Genomic DNA, 27,307 nt, shown 5'->3' on the forward strand with positions numbered 1-27,307 from the left:
AGAGCCTCCCCTCAACCCGACCCCAATGAAAGGAATTACTTCTGGGGACCATTTCCTGTGCAGTGCATGGGCGCTCTTACAACCTCCCGGTGTGATGAGGATATCACATCATCAGATGGGGCTGTGGGCTGGAACTAGAGGCAGAACATGGCAGTCACGGCTTTAGGACAAGGACCAGGCTGATGGGAACAAGGAGAGCCATTGAGAGCCCTGTGGGCATCTCTCTGCTGTCAGCTCCGATGGGTGATAAAGCTGCTTCCAGTGGTTGCATGTTTTTAAATTAATTAATTAATTATTTTTGGCTGCACTGGGTCTTTGTTGCTGCACGCAGGCTTTCTCTAGTTGTGGCGAGCAGGGGCCACTCTCTGTTGCGGTGTGTGGGCTTCTCATTGCGGTGTCTTCTCGTTGCGGAACACGGGCTCTATGCACATGGGATTCAGTAGTTGTGGTTCACGGACTCTAGAGTGCAGGCTCCGTAGTTGCGGCACACAGTGTTAGCTGCTTTGCAGCATGTGGGATCTTCCTGGACCAGGGCTTGAACCCATGTCTCTTGCACTGGTAGGGGGATTCTTAACCACTGCGCCACCAGGGAAGTCCCCCCAGTGGTTGCATCTTGATTTCTAATTAGCTTGTTGTGGGATCTGCTTCGCTACAGAATGGCTTTGGGGGCTGCAGCTCGGTGTTCAATTAATCTATTGTGGTGACTAAGCTTGAGAAACATGGGGCCAGAGCCAGAGGGATCTGTTGTATAAATGGAGCTTCTCCTGATTCTAAGAAACAGAAGTTGGGGGAGAGGCAGGATATGGAGGGGATGGGGGAAATCATAGGACATTTACTTCTACCAGGGACATTAGGGAACCATCAAGACCCGTATATATGCTGTCTACAAGGACATGGGTTCAAGCCCTGGTCCAGGAAGATCCCACATGCTGCAAAGCAGCTAACACTGTGTGCCTCAACTACGGAGGCTGCACTCTAGAGTCCGCGAGCCACAACTACTGAATCCCATGTGCATAGAGCCCATGCTCCACAACAACAGAAACCAGCGCAGTGAGGAGCCTGTGCATAGCAACGAAGAGTGGCCCCACTTGCTGCCACTAGAGAAAGCCCACACGCAGCAACAAAGACCCAACGCAGCCAAAAATAAACAAACAAACAAATAAATAACTAAACAGAAGGACTTTCAAGATGGCGGCAGAGTAAGACATGGAGATCACCTTCCTCCCCACAAATACATCGACATGTGGAACAATTACAGAAAACCTGAACCCTGGCAGAAGACCTCAGACTTCCCAAAAGGGTCTTGGTTCTCCGGCCGGGTGTCAGTCCTGAGCTCCTGAGGTGGGAGAGTCAAGTTCATGACATTGGTCCACCAGAGACCTCCCGGCTCCATGTAATATCAAACGGCGACAGCTCTCCCAGAGATCTCCATCTCAATGCTAAGACCCAGCTCCACTCAATGACCAGCAAGCTACAGTGCTGGACACCTTATGCCAAACAACTAGCAAGAGAGGAACACAATCCCACCCATTAGCAGAGAGCTGCCTAAAATCATGATAAGTTCACAGACACCCCAAAACACACCACCGGACATGGTCCTGTCCACCACAAAGACAAGATCCAGCCTCATCCACCAGAACACAGGTACTAGTCCCCTCTACCAGGAAGCCTACACAACCCACTGAACCAAACTTACCCACTTGGGGCAGACACCAAAAACAATGGGAACTACAAACCTGCAGCCTGAGAAAAGGAGACCCAAAACACACTAAGTTAAGCAAAATGAGAACACAGAGAAACACACAGCAGATGAAGGAGCAAGGTAAAAACCCACCAGATCAAACAAATGAACAGGGAATAGGTAGTCAGCTTGAAAAAGAATTCAGACTAATGATAGTAAATATGATCCAAAATTGTGGAAATAGAATGGAGAAAATACCAGAAAGGTTTAACAAGGACCTAGAAGAACTAAGGAGCAAACAAACAATGATGAACAACATAATAAATGAAATTAAAAATTCTCTAGAAGGAATTAACAGCAGAATAACTGAGGAAGAAAAACGGATAAGTGACCTGGAAGATAAAATAGTGGAAATGACTACCACAGAGCAGAATAAAGAAAAAAGAATGAAACTAATTGAGGACAGTCTCTGAGACCTCTGGGACAACATTAAACACAACAACATTCGAATTACAGGGGTCCCAGAAGAAGAAGAGAAAAAGAAAGGGACTGAGAAAATATTTGAAGAGATTATAGTTGAAAACTTCCCTAATATTGGAAATGAAATAGTCAATCAAGTCCAGAAAACACAGAGAGTCCCATACAGGATAAATCCAAGGAGAAACATGCCAAAACACATATTAATCAAACTATCAAAAATTAAATACAAAGAAAAAATATTAAAAGCAGCAAGGGAAAAATAACAAATAACACACAAGGGAATCCCCATAAGGTTAACAGCTGATCTTTCAGCAGAAACTCTGCAAGCCAGAAGGGAGTGTCAGGACATACTTAAAGGGATGAAAGGGAAGAACCTACAGCCAAGATTACTCTACTCAGCAAGGATCTCATTCAGATTCGATGGAGAAATTAAAACCTTTACAGACAAGCAAAAGCTAAGAGAATTCAGCGCCACCAAACCAGCTTTACAACAAATGCTAAAGGAACTTCTCAGGAAACACAAGAGAAGGAAAAGACCTACAATAACAAACCCAAAACAATTAAGAAAATGGTAATAGGAACACACATATCGGTAATTACCTTAAATGTAAATGGCTTAAATACTCCAACCAAAAGATATAGACTGGCTGAATGGATACAAACACAAGACCCATATATATGCTGTCTACAAGAGACTGACTTCAGACCTAGGGACACATACAGACTAAAAGTGAGGGGATGGAAAAAGATATTCCATGCAAATGGAAATCAAAAGAAAGCTGGAGGAGCAATTCTCATATCAGACAAAATAGACTTTATAACAAAGACTATTACAAGAGACAAAGAAGGACACTACATAATGATCAAGGGATCAATCCAAGAAGAAGATATAACAATTGTAAATATTTATGCACCCAGCATAGGAGCACCTCAATACATAAGGCAAATGCTAACAGCCATAAAAGGGGAAATCGACAGTAACACAATCATAGTAGGGGACTTTAACACCCCACTTTCACCAATGGACAGATATCCAAAGTGAAAATAAATAAGGAAACGCAAGCTTTAAATGACACATTAAACAAGATGGACTTAATTGATATTTATAGGACATTCCACCCCAAAACAACAGAATACCCTTTCTTCTCAAGTGCTCATGGAACATTCTCCAGGATAGATCATATCTTGGGTCACAAAGCAAGCCCTGGTAAATTTAAGAAAATTGAAATTGTATCAAGTATCTTTTCTGACCACAGTGCTATAAGACTACATATCAATTTCAGGAAAAAATCTGTAAAAAACACAAATACAGGGAGGCTAAACTACTAAATAACTAAGAGATCACTGAAGAAATCAAAGAGGAAATAAAAAAATACCTAGAAACAAATGACAGTGAAAACACAACAACCCAAAACCTATGGGATGCAGCAAAAGCAGTTCTAAGAGGGAAGTTTATAGCAATACAATCCTACCTCAAGAAACAAGGAACATCTTAAATAAACAACCTAACGTTACACCTAAAGCAATTAGAGAAAGAAGAACAAAAAAACCCCCAAAGTTAGCAGAAGAAAGGAAATTATTAAGATCAGATCAGAAATAAATGAAAAAGAAATGAAGGAAACGATAGCAAAGATCAATAAAACTAAAAGCTGGTTCTTTGAGAAGATAAACAAAATTGATAAACCATTAACCAGACTCATCAAGAGAAAAAGGGAGAAGACTCAAATCAATAGAATTAGAAATGAAAAAGGAGAAGTAACAACTGACACTGCAGAAATACAACAGATCATGAGAGATTACTACAAGCAACTATATGTCAATAAAATGGACAACCTGGAAGAAATGTTGTCAAATTCTTAGAAAAGCACAACCTTCCAAGACTGAACCTGGAAGAAATATAAAATATGAGCAGACCAATTACAAGCCCTGAAATTGAAACTGTGATTAAAAATCTTCCAACAGGGCTTCCCTGGTGGCGCAGTGCTTGAGAGTCCGCCTGCCGATGCAGGAGACGCGGGTTCGTGCCCCGTTTCGGGAAGATCCCACATGCCGCGGAGCGGCTGGGCCCGTGAGCCATGGCCACTGAGCCTGCGCGTCCGGAGCCTGTGCTCCGCAAATGGGAGAGGCCACAACAGTGAGAGGCCCGCATAATGCAAGGAAAAAAAAAAAAAAAAAAAAAATCTTCCAACAAACTAAAGCCGAGGACCAGATGGCTTCACAGGTGAATTCTATCAAACATTTAGAGAAGGGCTAACACCTATCCTTCTCAAACTCTTCCAGAATATAGCAGAGGGAGGGACACTCCAAAACCCATTCTACGAGGCCACCATCACCCTGATACCAAAACCAGACAAAGATGTCACAAAAAAATAAAGCTACAGGCCAATATCACTGATGAACATAGATGCAAAAATCCTCAACAAAGTACTAGCAAACAGAATCCAACAGCACATGTAAAGGATCATACACCATGATCAAGTGGCATTCATCCCAGGAATGCAAGGATTCTTCAATATATGCATATCAATCAACGTGATAAACCATATTAACAACTTGAGGGAGAAAAACCACATGATCATCTCAACAGATGCAGAAAATCTTGTGACAGAATTGAACACCATTTATGATAAAAACCCTCCAGAAAGTAGGCATAGAGTGAACTTACCTCAACATAATAAAGGTCATATATGACAAACCCACAGCCAACATCGTTCTCAATGGTGAAAAACTGAAACCATTTCCACTAAGATCAAGAAAAATACAAGGTTGCCCACTTTCACCACTATTATTCAACACAGTCTTGGGAGTTTTAGCCACAGTGATCAGAGAAGAAAAAGCAATAAAAGGAATCCAAATGGGAAAAGAAGAAGTAAAGCTGTCACTGTTTGCAGATGACATGATACTATACATAGAGATTCCTACAGATGCTACCAGAAAACTACTAGCTAATCAATGAATTTGGTAAAGTAGCAGGATACAAAATTAGTGCACAGAAACCTCTTCCATTCCTATACACTAATGATGAAAAAATCTGAAAGAGAAATTACAGAAATACTCCCATTTCCTACTGCAACAAAAAGAATAAAATACCTAGAAATAAACCTACCTAAGGAGACAAAATGCCTGTATGCAGAAAACTATAAGACACTGAAGAAAGAAATTAAAGACGATGGAGAGCTATACCATGTTCTTGGATTGGAAGAATCAACATTGTGAAAGTGAGTATACTACCCAAAGCAATCTACAGATTCAATGCAATCCCTGTCGAACTACCAATGGCATTTTTCACAGAACTAAACAAAAATTTTCACTGTTTGTATGGAAACACAAAAGACCCCGAACAGCCAAAGCAATCATGGGGAAGAAAACCGGACCTGGAGGAATCAGGCTCCCTGACTTCAGACTATACTACAAAGCTACAGTAATCAAGACAGTATGGTACTGGCACAAAAACAGAAATATAGATCAATGGAATAGGATAGAAAGCCCAGAGATAAACCCACGCACATATGGTCACCTTATCTTTGATAAAGGAGGCAGGAATGTACAGTGGAGAAAGGACAGCCTCTTCAATAAGTGGTGCTGGGAAAACTGGACAGGTACATGTAAAAGTATGAGATTAGGGCTTCCCTGGTGGCGCAGCGGTTGAGAGTCCGCCTGATGATGCAGGGGACAGGGGTTTGTGCCCCGGTCCGGGAAGGTCCCACATGCCGTGGAGCGGCTGGGCCCGTGAGCCATGGCTGCTGAGCTTGCGCGTCCGGAGCCTGTGTTCTGCAACGGAAGAGGCCACAACAGTGAGAGGCCCACGTACCACAAAAAAAAAAAAAAAAAGTGTATGAGATTAGAACACTCCCTAACACCATACACAAAAATAAGCTCAAAATGGATTAAAGACCTAAATGTAAGGCCAGAAACTATCAAACTCTTAGAGGAAAACATAGGCAGAACACTCTATGACATAAATCACAGCAGGATCGTTTTTGACCCACCTCCTACAGAAATGGAAATGAAAACAAAAATAAACAAATGGGACCTAATGAAACTTCAAAGATTTTGCTCGCAAAGGAAACCATAAACAAGACCAAAAGACAACCCTCAGAATGGGAGAAAATATTTGCAAATGAAGCAACTGACAAAGGATTAATCTCCAAAATATACAAACAGCTCGTGCAGCTCAATATCAAAAAAACAAACAACCCAATCCAAAAATGGGCTAAAGACCTAAATAGACATTTCTCCAAAGAAGATATACAGATTGCCAACAAACACATGAAAGGATGCTCAACATCATTAATCATTAGAGAAATTCAAATCAAAACTACAGTGAGGGGCTTCCCTGGTGGCACAGTAGTTGGGAGTCCGCCTGCCAATGCAGGGGACACGGGTTCGTGCCCTGGTCCGGGAGGATTCCACATGCCGCGGAGTGGCTGGGCCCATGAGCCATGGCCGCTGGGCCTGCGCTTCTGGAGCCTGTGCTCTGCAACGGGAGAGGCCACAACAGTGAGAGGCCCGCGTACCGCAAAAAAAAAAAAAAAACTACAGTGAGGTATCGTCTCACACTGGTCAGAATGGCCATCATCAAATAATCTACAACAGTAAATGCTGGAGAGGGTGTGGAGAACAGGGAACCCTCTTGCACTGTTGGTGGGAATGTAAGTTGATACAGCCACTATGGAGAACAGTATGGAGGTTCCTTAAAAAACTAAAAATAGAACTACCATATGACCCAGCAACCCCACTACTGGGCATATACCCTGAGAAAACCATAATTCAAGAAGAGTCGTGTACCACAATGTTCATTGCAGCTCTATTTACAATAGCCAGGACATGGAAGCAACCTAAGTGTCCATTGACAGATGAATGGATAAAGAAGATGTGGCACATATATACAATGGAATATTACTCAGCCATAAAAAGAAATAAAATTGAGTTATTTGTAGTGATGTGAATGTCTGTCCTACAGAGTGAAATAAGTCAGAAAGAGAAAAATAAATACTGTTTGCTAACACATATGTATGGATCTAAAAAAAAAATTGGTTATGAAGAACCTAGGGGCAAGATAGGAATAAAGACGCAGACGTACAGAATGGACTTGAGGACACAGGGTGGGGGATGGGTAAACCTGGATGAAGTGAGAGAGTGGCATGGTCATATGTACACTGCCAAATGTAAAATAGATAGCTAGTGGGAAGCAGCCATATAACACAGGGAGATTAGCTTGGTGCTTTTTGACCGCCTAGAGGGGTGGGATAGGGAGGGTGGGAGGGAGACGCAAGAGGGAGGAGATATGGGGATATATGTATATATAGAGCTGATTCACTTTGTTATACAGCAGAAACTAACTCACCATTGTAAAGCAATTATACCCCAATAAAGATGTTAAAAAAAAAAAAAAAGATGACAAGGGAATATGAGACACGGCATCTGTCTTTTGGGACTCAATGAAGAGGTTAGACATCTGTGCACACGGAAATAAGCAACTTAAATGTCCCATGGCATGGCACGATGGATAATTATGATGGGGAAATGCTGGCCTCGGAAGGGGAGCCCTGATCAGCCCATCTCTCAAAAGATCAGGAGACTAGGATTTAAAAGTTCCATGTTTTTTTTTTTCTTTCTTTCTCTCTTTGTTTCTTTGTTTCTTTTCTTTCTTTCTTTCTTTCTTTCTTTTTCTTTCCTTCTTTCCTTCCTTCCTCCCACCCTCCCTCCCTCTCTCCCTCTCCCTCTTTCTCTCTCCCTTTTCTTTCTTTCTTTCTCTTTCCTTCTTTCTTTTCTTTCTCTCTCTCTCTTTCTTTCTTTCTTTCTTTCATCTGCATTGCATGGCTTGCAGGATATTAGTTCCCAAGCAGGGATTGAACCGCCTGCAGTGGAAACATGGAGTTCTAACCCCTGGACCACCAGGGAAGTCCCAAGCTCTGTTTTATAGATGTAAGAAGTTGAGATACATACAGCCTTCCCTTTGCATGAGGATATCAATTCGAAGCCAAATTTGATGTGTACACAAGAGTACACAAGAGTAGCATAAAGCTGGGGTTTGGGGCTGGAAAGTAAAAGATGTGAAACTCTCTTGGCTAGCACCCATATGCCCCCTTCTCCCGCCCATTCACCATTTGTCACTGGCAGGGAAGGCTGTGGGGAGGATGCAGGTTGGGGGAAGAGGGCTCTGAAAGCCTCCTTCCTCCTGGTTTACTTCTGAGTTGAACTGGAGCTCATGCCCTCCGTGAGTCTGAATATTCTGATTTCTGGCTCAAAGACTGCATGCAGAGGGTCAAATGAAAACTCTGGGCTTTATGTAGGCACAGCAGCAAAAAAGTTCAAGTGTCTTGTCCAAGGATACATATCAAGCCAGAAATAGAAGTCGGATGCCTGGCCTGCCAGCCTGGGGCTGCCTCTAACTGAACAGTCCTCGTGAGTCACAGCTTCACCCAGTGCAGGGAGGTGACCGAGGGGCTCGGCATCCTTTCCTAACCCTCGGTAGCTGGGTTGAGAGAAGTTTTTGGTCATGAGCTCATCCCACCCGAATGTGTCCAGATGCCCAAATATTTGATTTGAGCCTGGTTGCTAAGAGACCTCCCACTGGGACCCAGCTGCCTGAGGGCAGGAGGGCGGTATTGGCATCGCTTCAGATTTCTGCCAATTTATTTTGAAACCAGAAAACCTGGAACCTTGGCCTCCTCAAGGCGGCCACAGGGAGAGGAGAGATCTGAGTTAGCCAAGCAACAGAGGAAAAACCCCTACTGACCTTCTGCCAGGGATACGTAGGAGGGTTTAGAATAGAATTCTTACATGGCATTTGTTGACTTGGGGTGAAATTTGCTGGTATGGTAATGAGGAAGGAATTGGAGCTTTGTGCTTGGTCATGCCGGAGACATCTCGAAGCAACCCCAGGGATTCCAGAGCGAGGCTGGACTTCTGAGTTCTAACTGGGCGTGGTGAAAGCTGCCTTGCTTCAAACCCAGCACCTTGGGTTTTAATTGCCTGGTGACTTAAACCTCCTCCGGGAATGCCATGGGCAAAAGTCAGATCTATACAGGTGTGTTAGGGGTCAGTGCACGTCGGGGAGCTGGGGAAACCCCACTTTCCCAACATAAGGCAGACAGCTGAGCATAAACATCTGTGTGGTTATCAGTAAATAACTATCACCGCTTCCCCACCCTGTGCCGCTGAATAGAACCCCCTGGGCAGGACCCCTGGTCACAGCGCCATTCATTCTCAGGACCAGATAGTGATCACTACAGGCTTAAAAGCTTTTCCCGGGTAGTTCGTTTCTGAATTTGGCTTTAGTGCTTATTTATAAATAAGTGTATGGATGTGAGAAACATTTTGTTGCCAGGATTTTTGCATGAGAGTTGTCGTGTGATGAGAAATATAAAGGTCATGGATGTTGACCCTTGACTTTCACCCAAATCCCTCCTTTCAATTATTTGCTCAGAGGAAGTATAAGCTGCTGGGTTTTGCTTTCAGATAGAACTGAACTGTGGGCTCCATTCTTTTCCACATAGATGTGTGCCTTTGGGCAAGTTCTGATGCCTTGGTTTCCTTATCTGTCAAAAAACCCTGAAAGGAGCATTTGTTGGGTTTGAGAAGAGGAGGTAGGAAGAAGTCCTACCTTGGGAAAAATCCACTGGAAATAGGAAAAAGCTGGAAAGTAAATGGAAACAAGAGAGCAAAGGGAGTGGGACTGGGGTCATCACAGTGCTGGGCACACAGTAACTGATTTCTAAGTCATTCTGGGTTTGCTCTGAGAGGATCCAATCAACTTTGCTTGACTGGAAAGGAAGATGAGGAAGGAGATTATGTCCAGTTCCATGAACAGAGGACTCTGAAAACCAAGAGCGACTAGTTTGAATGTCACGTGGAAGAGAAGGGGGCGGGGGTCACCTCACAGCTGGGTCTGCGGTTTGAGAAGCACCCGGCCAGCAGGTAATGGAATTTCCATCTTGGAGACCAAGGAAAAGATACTCTCCAGCCATGAAGTATACCTGAATCCAGAGAGAAGGCCCTGCAATAAAGTGAGTTTTTGCTGTATGTGTGCTGAAGAAATCTGCAAGAGATCTCTACATTTATTACCCCCAAACTTCTGGTTAAATATACCATGTCATCCAGGGTACCAAGGATTTGTTTCCGTGAAAGAAGCTATGATATCACAAGGGCTGTATTGTGACATCATCACAGAATCTCTTGGGCGCCAGACCAAGAGAGACGGCCTCTTGTTTGGAATACAGATATCCTTGCTAATGAGGAAACTCGGCAGGGAGGAGGACACTCCAAATAAGATAAACGCGGCAGATGGAGGGCCAGATCCTGCACAGAGATCTTGAATATTCTACAGGATGCTCGGCCCAAACAGAGTTTTCTCTCTTAGTTTTTCAGTAATGATAGATGACAAAGCCTGGGGTAAAAATAAACCCATTTCCAGTGTTGTTTCTGGGTGGTTCAACAGGAAAGAGCATTGTTAACCTTGAGGGGACCGCCGAGCTGTCTGAGATTTGGAAGCCTGGGCGTCTCCTGGGAGGAGGGTGATGGGGAAGGAGGGGCGCTCCAGGGCTATTCAGGCCCAAGTTCCTTACTTGGCCCCCTTCTTAGTTCCTGTCTAAATTCAATTAGAAGAAAGCCTCTTCTTCTGGCTGGTAATTTAAATATCTTTCCTCAATATGTCAGTTTTAGACATTTTGTCACGGGTGTAGTTAATGCCCCAATAATCCCACAGTCTGGTTTATGTCCATCTGGGGTATAAATGCCACGGCTGCCTCTGTCTGTGAGCTCTGGAAAAGCCATTGGACCAGGAATGCTGAGAAGCACTTAAATGATTTTTTTCCCCATAACTTTCAGGTGAATATTTCCCCCTCACGTTTCCTCTGTTTTTAGAAACACTTTGGAGAAATAGAACAATGAAGGCCTCCAGGGACACTCTGTCACCTCGAAGGAGCATATCCTTTTTAAAAAATTAAGTGACAAGTCATTTGCTTTTGTAAAAAATATTGGTCTCCACTTGTAGGTCTATGGTTTAGACAAAAATACTCATATGTTGCTGTTTACAAAATTTTTAAAGTTTTGATTTCGAAGAGTTAATGCCCACAATGCCAAGATGCTCTTAGGGAATAAGGTATTGGCAGGATCTGGCTAATGAGGTTTCCTGCAGCTAGAAAACCCCTGCTGGAGACAAGAATCCAAGACATTCCAAGACTACTGACATCGAATATAAAATTCAACCATCTAGTGGAAGTCTTGTGGGTGGATGTGTTTTGGGTAGGATATTTTTTTATTCTTAAACCATTCATTTTATAATCTGGGCAAAAAACAAAGAGCCAGATGTGACAGCTATTAAAAAGTAAAAGTGCATACTGTTAATACCTTATGTTTACCTACTGGCTTTCTTCTGAGAAGTCCAAAGGGCTTTGCTGGTGTTTTCTTCTCCGTACCCGTATGGTACCCTCATTTGGAGAAAGGACTGGAAAATGCCTGAAGTCAGGGAGTGGGTTAGACATCAGAGGAGACCTGGGTTCTTTCTTTTCGCACAACACCTTGCTCTGGTTTGTGCTCTGAATTCAGTGGGCCAATATCAGAACACAAGCTAGATGCCTTTCACACCAGTTGTGTTTTAAAAAGAAAACCCCACTCTTGCACCTACTCCGTTGTTTCTCTGTAGCCCTAAGGGAAAAGCCTGAACTTGCAAACAGCTGTCACCAGACCGACTGACAAACCTGATTACTTGTTGGCTTGTTTCCTGCATCAGGCTATTCGCAAAGTCATTTTTGCATGGAGTACCCACCCACTCACCAATAACAGCACTCTAGGGCTCTGTTGGACTGGAGCTAAGATTCTATTGGACTGGAGTTAAGATTGTATTGGACTAGAGCTAATAGTCTATCGGACTGGAATTAAGATTCAGTGATGCTCCTGACTGTTTCTGGGACTCAGGACTGCAGAGATGTCCCAAAAGGAGATTGCATTTTAGAGTCGGAGCTAATCAGTCCATCCTTGGCACATATGTAGGACCTCACCCCAGACCTCAAGATTCCTTTAAAGACTAGAAATTGAAATACATTACTAACATCAAAGGTAGGAATGTAGGAAGCAATACTGCAACCTCTGGAGTTGTTGGTTCGAATTCCTTCAAAGGTGTCCAGGGTTCCATCGTGCTTAAGGCTGGCGTTCCACCAGGGTCAGAAAAGCAGCCACAAGCCCATATACTATCTGTGGGTGACACAGCTGTTCCTGAACTGCAAGGTGGGGTGTGGCTATTTTCAACCCTGATTGTCACACTTGTTGAAGCACTTAAAATTTTTATTTTGGGGCCCAAAAGAAGGACAGTGAAGGCCTTTCACAAACAGATCCTTCAATTTCTTCCAGCCTATTCTGTGTTCCCATCTCTGCTCCCTGCATTCTAACCACCAGCACCTCCAGCACCATTTCCTGAACACACAGCCTACTGCAGTGCCTTTGGTGTGGTTATTAGCGCTGTTTTGCCAAATCACTACAGCTCTCCACCTTCTGGGTGCATGATAAGATTGCATTTCCAGGCCCCCTTGTGAGGTGAGGCTGTGTCATCAGTTCCGGCCAGAGTGGAAGTGATGTGTGTCACTTCCAGGACAGAGCAATCCACCAACTGCTGTGCAAACCTGGCTCGATTCCCCTCCGCCACAGGGACCAGCAAAGTTCAAGATGGCGGCTACTCTGCCAGCAGGTCCCGACCAATTGATGAATGTGAGAAACAAACCTTTGTGCCTATGCTGCTAAGATTTTGGGATTGTCACCAAGCTATTCTGATGGATATACCTTTCTTTGATCTTTGTTCCTTTACACATGCTTTTCCTTCTGCTTGAAATCTGCACGCACCCTCCCTTCCCTCCTTGGCAAATTCTTACTGATCCTCCAGACCCAGTTCAAAAGTCTTCCTTTCTGCGAAGTCTCTTCTGACACCTCCAGGAACTTTGGCCATTTCTGTTCTGTGCTTCCCCACCCCTCTCTGTGCAAACCTCCGTTATAGCCTCAATCACATTTTATTTTTACTACCTGTTTACATGTCTGTCTTTGTCTCTTAGACTTGGAACGTCTTGAGGGCAGGAACTGTGTGCTTCATTCGTTTTTCAATCCAAAGTGTCTACTACTTTTTTTTTTTTCAAAGTGTCTATTTCAAAGTACAAGCTCAACAAATATCTCACAGAGAAATTAAGCTGCTCAGAATGGTTGATGGACAGAGTTCAGGTCAGTTTACTGGTGTTACAATTCATCTTCCCAGTGCCCCCAGATGCACCAGAACTGGTAATTTACCAAACACTGGAAGACATTTCTTTTAAAAAAATTTTTATTGATGTATAGTTGATTTACTGTATTGTGTTAATTGCTGCTGTGCAGCAAAGTGATTCAGTTATACATGCATATATATTGTTTTCCATATTCTTTTTCATTGTGGTTTATCATAGGATATTGAATATTGTTCCCTGTGCCATACAGTAGGACCTTGTTTATCCATCCTGTATATAATAGTTTGCATCTGCTAATCCCAAACTCCCAATCCTTCCCTCTCCCATCCCCTCCCCCTTGGCAACCACAATTCTGTTATCTGTATGTGTGTCTGTTTCTGTTTCATAGATATGTTCATTTGTGTCGTATTTTAGATTCCACATATAAGTGATATCATATGGTATTTGTCTTTATCTTTCTGACTTCCTTCACTTAGTATGATAATCTCGAGTCCATCCATGTTGCTACAAATGGCATTATTTAATTCTTTGTTATGGCTGAGCAGTATTCCATTTTGTGTGTGTGTGTATACACATACGCCATGTCTTTTTTTAAATAAATTTATTTACTTATTTTTGGTTGCGTTGGGTCTTTGTTGCTGCGTGTGGGCTTTCTCTAGTTGCGGTGAGTGGGGGTTAATCTTTGTTGCGGTGTGCGGGCTTCTCATTGTGGTGGCTTCTCTTGTTGCAGATCATGGGCTCTAGGCGCACGAGCTTCAGTAGTTGTGGCATGCGGGCTCAGCAGTTGTGGCTCGCGGCACTCTAGAGCGCAGGCTCAGACTTGTGGCGCATGGGCTTAGTTGCTCCGCGGCATGTGGGATCTTCCCAGATCATGGCTTGAACCCGTATCTCCTGCATTGGCAGGCGGATTCTTTTTTTTTTGTTTTCTGAGAAACACGTACATTTACTGAATGGAAAACAAGCCTCTTCGTAGAGCCCAAAGCCTTGGCAGACGAATTCTTAACCACTGTGCCAACAGGGAAGTCCTATAAAATGTCTTCTTTATCTATTCATCTGTCGATGGACATTTAGTTTTTTTCCCTATCTTGGCTATTGTAAATAGTGCTGCAGTGAACACTGGGGTGCATGTATCTTTTCGAATTACAGTTTTGCCTGGATATATGCCCAGGAGTGGGATTGCTGGATCATATGGCAACTCAATTTTTAGTTTTTTGAAGAACCTCCATACTGTTTTTACAGTGGCTGCACAAATTTACATTCCCACCAACAGTGTAGGAGGGTTCTTTCTTCTCCACACCCTCTCCAGCATTTGTTATTTGTAGGCTTTTTAATGATGACCATTCTGACCTGTGTGAGGTGGTACCTCATTGTATTGATAGTTTTGATTTGCGTTTCTCTAACAAATAGCGATGATGAGCATGTTTTCCTGGGCATATTTGGAAGACATTTCTTAAGATTGATTCCTCTCCTTCTTCAACATTATTTGACTGTTACATTTTAAAAATGTTTGTGGTTCAAATTACTGAAAAGGAAGAAAGATCATCTTACAATTAGGCTCCCATCTTTTGATAATTACTCATCTTTACAGGAAAAGATTTTTAAAAAGATTTGGGGTTTTGGAGAAAATCAACTTTATGGGCAATTTTTGGAGGCCATTGTGGTTGGTTGTGTAGGCCTGGCTTTGTTAATATGAAACAGCATATTTATTGACTAAATGCCCTCAAATTTTGTAAATGCATTTATGTGTATCATCCAATGTACCTCCTTCAGTTGTTTGGAATATAACATTAAGTTTAAATATAAATTGATGAGATTCTACTTCAGTGTCTGTTGTAGATCCTGTTCTGGGTAGAAAATCAGGGGAGGTACCATTTTTGTTTAGGCCTGGTTCCCCATAGAAGAGGAAACATATTTACTACTTTCAGTGTTCTCAATTTTATTTTATTTTTTTTGGCTGTGCCACATGGCTTATGGGATCTTATTTCCCCGACCAGGGAATGAACCTGGGCCCCTGCAGTGAAAGTGCTGAGTCCTGACCACTGGACCACCAGGGAATTCCCTTTTTTTTTTTTTATTTCCTTGTTTTCAGTGTCCTCAATTTTATAAATGCACCTGTGCATATTGCCAAATGCACTTTGCTAAGTCAGGAATAGACTCCTAATTCTAACATGAACTGACAAGATTGTGTTGCAATGTCAGTTGTAGCAGAAACAAGATCCAGGTCTGGGAGAATGTTGGGAAAGGTCCCGCCCTTGTTTCAGGTCTAAGGTAGGAAGATAAAGGTTATGTCCACGAGGTAAAGATCCAGGAGGGTGTGTTCATGTAAAAGTCCCTTGAGGTTTGAAAAAAAAAGAAACTTAAAAAACAAAACAAGATACATTTCTGGATTGAGCAGTCATTTGATTATCCTATTTTGTTTTTGAATAACTATCATTCCCCTCTCTTTCTTTATGGAAAAGATGTTTACATGGTGGGGGAAATCTCTCACTTTTGCCTGCTCAACATCCATCCCTCCCCGCTCAGTCACAGCTTCTCAGTGTTTGTCTGATGCCTTTTATTTGAGTAACACTTTGACGGAGGGACTACAGTACCACAGTTAAGGGCAGGGCTCTGGAGCCAGGCTGCTTGGGTTTTATTCATTCATGCTGGGTGCCCTGGGGTGCGTTTCTTAACCTTTCCAAATCTTGGTCTTCTCCACTACAAAATAGGAATAGCGATGTGACCTACTTCATAGAATTGATGTGAGGATTAATGAATAAATATGGTAAAGCACTTGGAACAGGGTCTGATGCATTATATGAACTCAATAAGTATTATCTATTATTATGAAATTCTTACATAACAATTAATTTCTTCAGGGACTTTATAAACATATCCTCTATCATTGGATGTGGCTATGGAAGTCTATGAAAGGCTGATATTTATATTTCCCATTACATGTTACTCGATTTTTTTGTTTTTGTTTTTTTTGAGAAAACCAAAGGACTATTTCTTTGGAGGTAAGGAGTTTTACTAGGACATGTCTTGATATTGATCATCCATATATTTTCTGATGCCTGATGTGCCCCTTCAATCTGTAGATTAAGTTCTTCATTTCTGGAAAGTTTTCTTCTTCTTTTTTTTTTTTTTGGCCACACTGTGTGGCTTGTGGGATCTTAGTTCCCCAACCAGGGATTGAACCTGGGCCCCCCGCAGTGAAAGCTCTGAGTCCTAAGCACTGGACCACCAGGGAATTCCCTGGAAAGTTTTCTTGAATAACATCTTTAAATATTTTTTGTTCCATTATTTCAGTCTCTTCAGAAGGGATACCATTTATGAATATATTGAACTTCACGTTTCATATAATTTTCTAGGTAACCTTTACTCATTTCCATTTTACTTTCCCACTATTCTTGATTTGTTTTCTATATCCCTTAAAAAGTTTTTATAAATTTTCCTTGTGCCTTTTCCAATGTAGTCTTTATACCTATGGTGATTTCATTGTTTCCTGATTCTTTCCTGAGCTCTCCAGCTCATGTTTTAAGTCCTGTTGTTGTCTTGCCCTATCTTCCCTGAGCAAGTTCTTGTCTTATACAATTTTTCAAAATAAATTTTTATACTTTGAACACAAATTTTATCTATTCTATAGCAGATTTTTTTTTTTTGGCGGTACGCGGGCCTCTCACTGTTGTGGCCTCTCCCATCGCGGAGCACAGGCTCTGGACGCGCAGGCTCAGCGGCCATGGCTCATGGGCCCAGCCGCTCCGCGGCATGTGGGATCTTCCCGGACCAGAGCACAAACCCGTGTCCCCTGCATCGGCAGGAGGATTCTCAACCACTGCACCACCAGAGAAGCCCCAGATTTTTTTTCTTGTGTTGAATCTTCACTTCTATTGTTCTTCCTACTCCTTCACTCTCTCTCTTTAAATTGGAGAAATTTTGTAAAGATTTTGTGCATGTTCTACCTCGATTTTTCATGTAAACTAGATGAGTTCCTCTATGAAGAGCTATTTGTAAGAGGTTCATGGTAAGGAGTGAGACTTAGACATCTTCCAGGCTAGCTGGGATTTTCTTTGAATCATGCTCAGGTTCTTTATAACACAGGTTTTTGACTAAAGTCTCTTTTGTCTTTACCTCTTTGAATAGAGATCTGAAACAAAAGCACTGAGTCCCTCTTCTCGACCCTGCCTCCCTGCCAGGCTGCTTTTTTCTTGCAACGGTGGCAATTATGTGTGATTCCTCATTCAGCTTTGATTTTTCTAGGTGTCATTGTTGTGTACACAGTCAACAACTTACGCTGATCATCAGCACGTGGGCAGACCTCATTTTATTGTACTTCGCAGATACTGAGTTTTTAACAAATTGAAGGTTTGTGGCAACCCTGTGTCGAGCAAGTCTATTGGCATCATATTTTTTTAATGAAGGTCCGTACATTTCTTTTAGACATACGCTATTACACACTTAATAGGCTACAGGACAGTGTAAACGTAACTTTTACATGCAATGGGAAACCAAAAAACTTGTGAGACTCACTTTATTGCGATGGTCTGGAACCAAACCTGCAGTATCTCTGAGGTGTGCCTTGCTAGGAAATATGGCCTAGTAACTCTCTAGGAACTACATACACAACTACATACACACACACAATTTAAGATAACCAAACTTTCACAGTGTTTGTGAGAAGAGGCCTCTAGCATCAGAGTGTTGTCACACAATCCATTTGATGGAAAGGATGATGCCCAACTTTTTATTTTTTGGCTGTGCAGCGCGGCATTCAGGATCTTAGTTCCCCAACTAGGGATCCAACCCACACCCCCTGCAGTGGAAGTGCAGAGTCTTAACCACTGGACCGCCAGGGAAGTCCCGATGCTCATCTTCTAATAATGAAACATTTTTCCCTGCAATATTTCTGGCTGAGATTTAAATAAGTTTTTCGTGTGGAGTGTATCTACATGAAGTCACCTAATAAAACATTTTTCATTAATACATTTTTAGACCAAAGAGTTCTTAAGTTTTCAAAGAGTAATGATATTCTGGATAAGCTTTTCATCATATGAAAAAAACACACTAATTTACAAATCCTAAAATCATACCACTCTCCCTCCTACAACCTGAGTTTTATAGGCTCAGGGAGGTAAAGTGTCTTTAACACAAACTTAGCAACAGACTTGGGACCTGAGCCTAGTTTCCTGGATTTCTAGATTTCTAGTTCTTTCTACCACCCCAGCTTGCCTTCCTGGTTTATCACTTTAGGTACTAAAGGCTGAATAGAGGTAATTTAGAAATTTTCAATTATTATAATCTACGCATTTGTTTTAGATAGTATATATTTCCCCCACACCACCTGCCCAGCTCTGAACCTGGGCCACACAAACCTGACCTACTGGCAGGACTGTTGCCTGGAAGAGTTTGATGGGCATAAAATTAGTAAGTCTTTAATGATGGGTTATTAAACAACTTGTTCTTTGGGTTCTTTAATTAAAAAAATTAAAGGCTTTAAAGGAAATATAAACACTTGGGACCTAAACTTTAGTAATCTGGAATATCTGGCAGAGCTTTCTGGAGTGGAATTGTTAGGGAACAGACAGCTTTTGACCGATAGGTAACAACTGATTGACAATGGAGCTGGGGTGGGAAGACGAGTGCGGCAGCCACCACCGCTAGAAAAACACGGCAGCTGGAGGAAATGGTCTGTTACTGGAGAACAGTCCAAGCAAGAGTCCTCAAGCAAACAGAATTAAGCCCTTAACAGGCTACGGTTTAACCATTCTTCAAGAATGATGGTTTTGTCTTCTATTGCAGTTTCCAAGGTCAAGATCTCTTACTTTACATGGGGTCCAGTAAGGGAGGAATGACCGTGCTAAAGCCAGACTGAATTGTCTTTGACATTTCCACCTCCTTCTTTGGGTCATGGGATCCATTCTTTTGGGCTTGGCCTCTTCAACTCCTCATTAGTTTGAGTCTTTTCTCTAGGACCTAGTCCAGCTGAGGATAACTTGATAATGCTCTGAATGAACATCATTATGGAAAATTTGGAAGAGAAAGAAAACTCCCCGTTACAGTTCCAACCGTACAAAACTTCTTTACATCACCACTTCTTTATTTCCGGGGACAAAAGCTGAGCCTGAGAATTGTTACCATGAGCTCCGGTGTTCGATCCATAGGCAAGGAGCAAGGGTGAAATAGAGAGGAAAGAACGGGATAGGAAGAAGGAGTGGAAGGAAGGGAGAGGGGAAAAAAGATGAGCAGACGCATATGGCGGGCCTGGGAGTGTCCACTGGGGTCTTAGTCACACCTGGTTCCTACTCTTCATATAGCCTGACCTTTGACCCCAATAAACGATAGTACTTAAAAAAATTTTTTTTTATTGAAGTATAGTTGATTTACAATGCTGTGCAAATGTATTTCTTCTTGAAGTGGTGCTGTTTGCTTTTGGTGCCCCAACTTTGAGAGAGGTTCCCTAGTCATCCATCTTGGAAGTTGGGTTTGTCAATTTAGTCAGTTTCTAACAGCCAAATCCCCCATTTGCTCTCCTCAGCCTGGAGAGCCTTAAGCTAACAGCCCCTGAAAGGCGGAATCCAGCACGCAGATGTGGAGGAATGGGCAGGCCAGATTATCTTTCCACCTCCTTGGGGGTCAGGGAAAAAAGGTGGAGGGCGGCAGGGTGCAGTGTGGGGTGGGTACAGACGGCTTCCGGGAGAGCAGTCGGCCTGCATCCAGCCTGTCAGAACCAGGAGGAAGGTGGTGGCTAAGTTTCCTCTTCAGGGAGTAGAATATTTTTTTCCCCCTTTTACAGTGAAATTGGAACAGTCCTGGGAAAATGGGACAGGTGTCACCAATCAAGACACGGGGCTGTTTACCCAACTCAGCCGAGGGGCCCTTAGGGGGAGAGAGTCTTGATACGAAGAAAACTACAATTTTTCGAAACACGAGGTAGTCCCTGCAGGTTGGGAATGGGCGTCTGTACGTGGATCGCCCTCTGACAGGTGGACACGGGAGAGGGATGGGCAGTCAGAATGCACCTCCGAAATGGAAGGCCAGAGGGAACTCTGGTTGCGTTTCTCCAATCTGTTAGAAAGGCTATTTCCAGGTACCTTCCCTGGCACAGCGTGCCCTACTAAACCCACTGCGGCCGGGCTGAGGAGGGGGCGGCCCCCCTGGCGAAGAGAGTGTGGGGCAGAGGTTCACTTTCCTCTAAGTCTCTGGGTTTCGGCCGGCGAAGAGAGGGAGAAACCAGGAGGGGCCGAGCTGGAGCGAAGGCCGCTCCAGCCCTGGGGCCGAAGCAGCCTGGGAGGCGCACAGAGCCCGGCCCTGAATCCACTCGCCGCTCGGCCGCCAGATAACCCTGGGAGTTAAGCTCCCAACGAGAAAACGAGGCAGCGCCTGGCACGTCTTGCGCGTCCCCGGCCGCGGGGCTCCCGGCTCCCTCCTCGCCGCGAGGCCCCCTCCCCCAGCCATAACTGGACACGGGCGCCGATTTTGGTGCAATGCGAATTAGCTCCAGTCGCCCAGTCGGGAGGATCCCCGAGGCCGCCGCCTCCCGTCGCCATAACAACCAGCCCCCGCGTTCGACCCCGCGCAGCGCCCGGACGCCCGGGGGGGACGCCCCCGCCCTCGGCGCCCGGCATCCGGGTGGCCTCGCGCCCCCGCCCTCGCCCCCGCCCTGCAGCGTCCTAGCGCAGCGCAGAGGCGCCCTCTCCCGCAGCCGGAGAGGAAAGCCCTCGCGCCCCCGAGACTTGACTTTGCGGAATTAATAAAGCAGCCCCGGGGGGCCGGGGTCCTCCAGCACGCGCCTGGGCGCCCGCACCTGCCTGGGTCCCCTGCACCTGCCCTCTGCTGGGCTCCAGGGCGCGCGCGGCGGCGGGGAGCGTAGCCGGGCGGCGACGGCGGTGCCCCGGCGTCCGGGGCACGGCGTTCCCGGGGAGCAGGACATCCCCGAAGGCGGCAGCACGCGGGAGGCGGGGAGGCGGGAGGCGGCCGGGGCGCGCGGGGAGGGCGGGGAGCCCGCGGGAGGAGGAGGAGGGAGGGAGCAGGGCGGGCGGCTGGGAGGGAGGAGAAGGGAGGCAAGAAAGTAGCAGAAAGTGAGGCTGGCAGCCGGCTGCAAAGGAGCCGGGCGAGTGGCGGCGGCGGCAGGAAGTCTGTGCCCGAGACGCGCAGAAATAAGAGCCAGGGAGGGACCGCGGCGGCGGCGAGAGTGAAAGAGGAAACTGCAGAAGAGGAAGCTCTGCCGCAGTACAAAGTCTCCTCCGGCTCCCGCGCCGAGCATCCCCGCGCCGCCAGCCCAGCCCTCCCGGACCGGCTCGCCGCCGCCGCCGCCCCCGCTGCGCCCGCGCCGCCGCGCCCCCGCGCTCGGGCGCCCCTCCTCGCGCGCCCACCCCGGTCCCCCGCGTCCCCGGCCGCTCCGCCTCGCCGCCCTCTGCGCACGCCGGCCTCGTCTGCCATGGCCCGGGAGAACGGCGAGAGCAGCTCCTCCTGGAAAAAGCAAGCTGAAGACATCAAGAAAATCTTCGAGTTTAAGGAGACCCTCGGAACGTAAGTGGGGACCGGGGAGTAGAGGGTGGAGATGGCAGCGGCCGCGGGTGCAGAGGCTCCCGCTGCCACCGCCGCCGCCACCGCGGTAGGAACCGGCGGGTCGCCGCGTCCTCATTGTCCAGTTCTCGGCTCTGCGTGCCCCCTGCGTGCCGGCCGCGTGGGTCGCCCCGCGGGCCCGGGTGGGAGCCGCTCCTGGGCGGGGGAGGCTCTGGGCTTTCGGGGTCAGTCGCAGGCGGGCGCCTTTTCACTTCCCTGACACCGCCGCCCTCTCGACTTCTCCCCACGCGTGACTGTGGGCTGAGCATGGTGGATATTCCTGTTTACTGGCTGCGTGCGTCTACTCACCGTGTACATGGGTGCACCGTGTCCGCGAGAGACGTGGTAACGAGAAAATCGGGCTCCAGGCATTCCCATTTCTGTCCTTCCGTTATGTATTCTTATAGAATTGACATCTTCACGTACTAGGTGTAGGCAAGACTTTGGATGGCCGCGCGATTAAGGAAGGGAGGAATTTCTCAGTGTTCAGGGTCACGTGTGGGCAGAGCCTTACCTGAGCGTCTGTCCGTTTCACCAGGCTCGGCAGCACACGCTGGGGTGTGAGTCGCCAAGGGAGGGTCTGCGAGGGTCGCTGTACCGGTGGTTTCTCTCTAGGGCTGTGTGTAGTCCGAGGCTGGTGGCGGAGTAACCAGAAGTCCATGGCAGGAAGGCTCCGAGCATGTGCTGCTCCATTCAGCTGCTGTTCTCTTTCTGCTCAGGAGTTGGTTTTTGTTTGTTTTGTTGTGGAGCGCCTCAGAATAGGTAGGGAGGCTGATAGTGAAAGAGAATTGGGCACTGCTGGAAGAGTCTAAAATTGGAGTTATTTTCTCCCCTCATGTGATCGGTATCTGTCAGCATATACATTCATACACATAAGTGCTGTATGAACCGAACGTTTTGCAGGGGTTCATGGAGCTGTTAATTAGGCTGATTTCATAAGAGAAATCAGTGTGCTCTTTTCTCCTGTCTTCCTTAAACCCCCTTTACTTGTTATTGTGGTTGGTTTGCTTTTCCAGGACCACATTTTCAAACCCAGATTGTTTTCTGTCCCATACTCAGGGTCCACTGAGTTGTTTGGTCATTTTCCCTCCCCCAGCCCCGTATCTGCAGTGGTCCCCCAGAGCCCAAGTTGTGAAGGTAGCATCCCTGCCATGCTTCTGATCCTGGGGACTCACACTTGCCGAGGATGAGAATAGGGTCACCCAGCCGTTGTGCTCGCTTCAGGAACACAGTCTACCTGTGGGTGTAGACTTTCTCTCTGTTGGAAAGAAAACAGAAAGGACTTAGCCTTTTCATAGAGAGGGGCTTGGGGCTGCCTCTTAGCATGGCCTGTTAAGGGGTGAGGTTTTGTCCATAACTTTAGAAAATTATCGTTGAGGTTTATTTGGGTTTGGGGTAGTGACTCTGAGATGTGTAAGTTGCCGAGAAAGAAGAGGCGTGTGCTTGCTGGTCATCCTGAGACCGATGATGTGGCCTCAGATGAGGGGATGGGAGAGAGTGGAATCCCATCGTGAGAGAATGCGTTCCTTTGCCAGGCGCATCTCCACCCGAGCCCCTCGAGCTGGTCCCTCTGCCTGCAGCCTCCAAGCAGACGGATGCAGCTCCCCTGACTGCCTCCTGCTCCCCAGAGAGCCGGGTAGCTGCCCCTCTGCTGTGGCTGGGCTGCTCAGCTCCATGAGCTGTGGCTTCACTGAGTTGCTCCTGCTGTGGCAGGTGCTGTTTGGGTATGACTGCTGTTGGTTCCACCTCTGGGCAGGATGGGGACTTGACTCATGGTGACGGAGAGACCGTACAGCTCTTGCAGAACAACCTCTTGGACTCTGGCCACATTCCCCGTGAACCTGGGGATGGGTCTCTGTTAGGGTTCCAAAGCTTTGCCTTCTGTCTTGGAAAGAATTCTTTGAAAAGAAGCTTCCCACTATGGTCCCGTAGTGCTGACAGGGGTTCTAGAAGAGTGAAACACAAACAATAAAATGATCAAAATGTTTTCACTCTGACCCAGCAATCCCAGTACTGGGCATATACCCTGAGAAAACCATAATTCAAAAAGAGTCATGTACCAAAATGTTCATTGCAGCTCTATTTACAATAGCCAGGACATGGAAGCAACCTAAGTGTCCGTCATCAGATGAATGGATAAAGAAGATGTGGCACATATATACAATAGAATATTACTCAGCCATAAAAAGAAATGAAATTGAGCTATTTGTAATGAGGTGGATAGACCTAGAGTCTGTCATACAGAGTGAAGTAAGTCAGAAAGAGAAAGACAAATACCGTATGCTAACACATATGTATGGAACTTAAGAAAAAAAAATGTCATGAAGAACCTGGGATAAGACAGCAATAAAGACACAGACCTACTAGAGAATGGACTTGAGGATATGGGGAGGGGGAAGGGTAAGCTGTGGCAAAGCGAGAGAGAGGCATGGACATATATACACTACCAAACGTAAGGTAGATAGCTAGTGGGAAGCAGCCGCATAGCACAGGGAGATCAGCTCAGTGCTTTGTGACCGCCTGGAGGGGTGGGATAGGGAGGGTGGGAGGGAGGGAGACGCAAGAGGGAAGAGATATGGGAACATATGTATATGTATAACTGATTCACTTGTTATAAAGCAGAAACCAACACACCATTGTAAAGCAATTATACTCCAATAAAGATGTAAAAAAAAATGTTTTCACTCAATAGCATGATAATAATAATAGTAGTAGTAGTAAACGTAGGTGACTTTATTAAATGAATACCAAGAACCAGTTGTTATTCTAAGTGCCTTAGGTATAGTAACTCATTTTACTCTCATGTTAACCTGATGAAGTGGGTATTTACTTTTATCCCCACTTGGCAGATGGAAAAACTGAGGCAACAGAGAAATTATGTGACCTGCCAAACCGGAGCTACTTATTAAGTGGAGCTGATATCCGAATCTAGGCAGAACAACTTGTGATTATGCATGTGGGGTTGAGCCCCTCTGTGGATTATGTAACAGCAAATGTTAATTATAATTTGACTAACTTTAGTATTTGGAAAGCTAATTTTAATATTAAGGTAAAGAAAACATAATTATCCAAGCATGTAACATGTTAAAGCTTTTGGATCATCAACACCTTTTTGTCTCTTGGACTTTCTAGAAGTGGTCCAAAGTTCAGGATGCCTGTTTTGCCCTGGGCCAAGTCCAGCGATCTTGACCTGAGTCTAAATAGAGGTCACTTCTGGTTCTGTTAGTGTGGATTTTGGCTTTGGGCTCTACACTTGTTTGCAGTGGAACCTAGCATCAGTCAAGGGTGTCAACAGTTACAATTAGGATTCATTTCCAAGGTACTCTGCAGGCCCAATCATTTTGTTTGTCACACTTTTACCATATGCCTTTAGGATCCTAAGGCAGGAAAGCCCTGCCAGGAGCCAGATTGTCAGCCCACAGTGTTAAAATGCTTTTAAAATAAAGCACTGTGAAGGCTCAAGGAGCACTCACTTGGCAAAACCTTGTAATCTGATATCTGGCTGCCTGATCCAGGTACCTTTCCATGCAGAGCAGAACCTCTACTGTTGAAGGCCAGAGGGTCAAGCCATTTAGACCGTGTGGTCAGCGGGAATTTGCTGGAGGGTGGGAGCCAAATGGGAGTGAAGGGTGGCCCAGAAGGGTGGGAAGAGAGCTGGAGGCAGCAAAGGACAGCATAGGGGAAGGAACCCACTGTGTGGTTTGGACCTGGGTTTTCTGATGCACCCCTGAGTCAGGCCTCAGGAGAGACCTCTCAACTTATGACCTTCAGTGTGGCTCCCTTTGAAGGGGAATCCCAGGCCCTAACCCTATCTCTGAACAAGGTGGGAAGGCTTAATTACTGTTTATTAATCAATGCCATGTTTTCAGATCCCTGCCTGGCATGCCAGATTAATGTGGGATCAAATAAATGTTGTGTAACAGCAATTAGGAGTCGTAAATATTTCTGTAGAGTGTTTGCCGAGGCCATTCAGGCCATCTCTACCGTAGGTGTCTTTCCACATCTTCTGAACCAAGACAATGAAAATAGGCCATTTGGAGAAAGATACAGATGGGAAGAAAGGTTTGACCGTGGTGTCCAGGAAGTACCCCAGACTCATGGAAGTGGCTTCTGTAATTGCCACGCCATGAGAGGCATCTGAACAGAGGAGGCCCTGAGAGTTGACACAGAATGATTCTCCCAATATACCTCATTTCTTCCCCCAGAGTATGGAAATGGCGCGTCCTGGAAAATAGATCTTCATCTCTGCAGGGTATGAATACACTTTTCTTGCAGACCGAATGTTTTGTGTTGAAGTAATTGCTGTTTGTGGGGGGCTGGAGCGGGCACCATGGAGGCCTTGGGCCTGGGCTCAAAGTCTGACTCAGCCGCTGCTGGGGTGTGTGGCCTGTGGGCTGCTTGGTCGTTTTTCCACATGACCTGGTCTTAGCTTCCTCACCTGTAAAATCAGGGGGAGGGCAAGGAAGATGGGATGATTTTCAAGTGCCCTTACAACCCTAAGATTTTTTTGGCTTGTCTAGGTAACGAAGGCACTCACTGTAATTTTTCGGGAGCTTTCGTGTGTAGCTAGAGCAGCTTAGCCCTATTTGGAGGGACATTTTTATGCCCAGGCTAGTAGCAAAGTAATACAGCTCAGGACAGGAAGTGTTATCCCACTTGATGTCAGTAGCACAATGCCTTTGCTTTTTCATGAAATGAGTGCCTGCTGGGTGCTGCTTTAGGAGGAGTATAAATAGAAATTTCTGTGGGACCAGCACTGTCTTTTCCCACTAGCATCTTCCGTACATGCCTTGTTCTGAAATTGCTCCATCAGTACACCTGTTGAGGACACAGATTATTGATTTATCTGAAAGCCCGGGTAGAACACAGACTCACCTGTTCTTTTGTGGGAGGCAGGTGTGTGTGCGTGGGTGTAGGGGGAGAGGGAGATTGCAGAGCTACCTGAGGTGATTTGTGTGTTTGACCGACTGACTTAAGAGTAATTTTTCTGAGACTACTCAAAATTTTAGTCTGTGAAAAGCATTTAAAAGAATATTACCCAGAGGAGCAGAGAGGTGGGCAGCCCCCAGAGTGCCCTCCAAGGGTATCCCAGCTGCGACATTGGTTAGAAGTTTGCATTTATCAGCCCTTTGTTTGAGGCATGATATAAATTCAGTCTCTTGTACATTTAAAAAAATCTATCGAACACCTGCTATATTCTAGGCACCGGTGCACGGTAGTGGGGAGTACTGCAGCGAACAAGCAGACACAAATGCCTGCTTTCCTGGAGCTCACATTCTGGTGAGGAAGCCAGAAAATAAAAAAAAACATGAATCAGGAAAATGTAGGGTATGTTATGTAGTATACACGTTAGGGGGGAAATGAAGCAGGGAAAGGGGATTTTTTTTTTTTT

The 27,307-nt window shown here is 45.4% G+C and overlaps 1 protein-coding gene and 1 non-coding gene across 2 annotated transcripts in view; one reads left to right on the forward strand and one right to left on the reverse strand.

Annotated features, from left to right (window-relative positions):
• Positions 1-15,350: 15,350 nt before the first annotated feature.
• Positions 15,351-15,422, reverse strand: TRNAE-UUC (transfer RNA glutamic acid (anticodon UUC)). Its single transcript has one exon. It is a non-coding gene; the product is annotated as a tRNA-Glu (tRNA).
• Positions 15,423-21,787: 6,365 nt separating this feature from the next.
• The window catches only part of CAMK1D (calcium/calmodulin dependent protein kinase ID), a 410,151-nt gene continuing 404,631 nt past the window's right edge, over positions 21,788-27,307 (forward strand). Inside the window, exon 1 of the mRNA XM_007452582.1 lies at positions 21,788-21,879. Within this exon, the coding sequence (XP_007452644.1) occupies positions 21,788-21,879 (92 nt within the window). The remainder of the gene's footprint in view (positions 21,880-27,307) is intronic.

The sequence above is a fragment of the Lipotes vexillifer genome, unplaced genomic scaffold, assembly GCF_000442215.2.
Source record: "Lipotes vexillifer unplaced genomic scaffold, Lipotes_vexillifer_v1.1 scaffold628, whole genome shotgun sequence".
Lineage (NCBI taxonomy): Eukaryota > Metazoa > Chordata > Mammalia > Artiodactyla > Lipotidae > Lipotes > Lipotes vexillifer.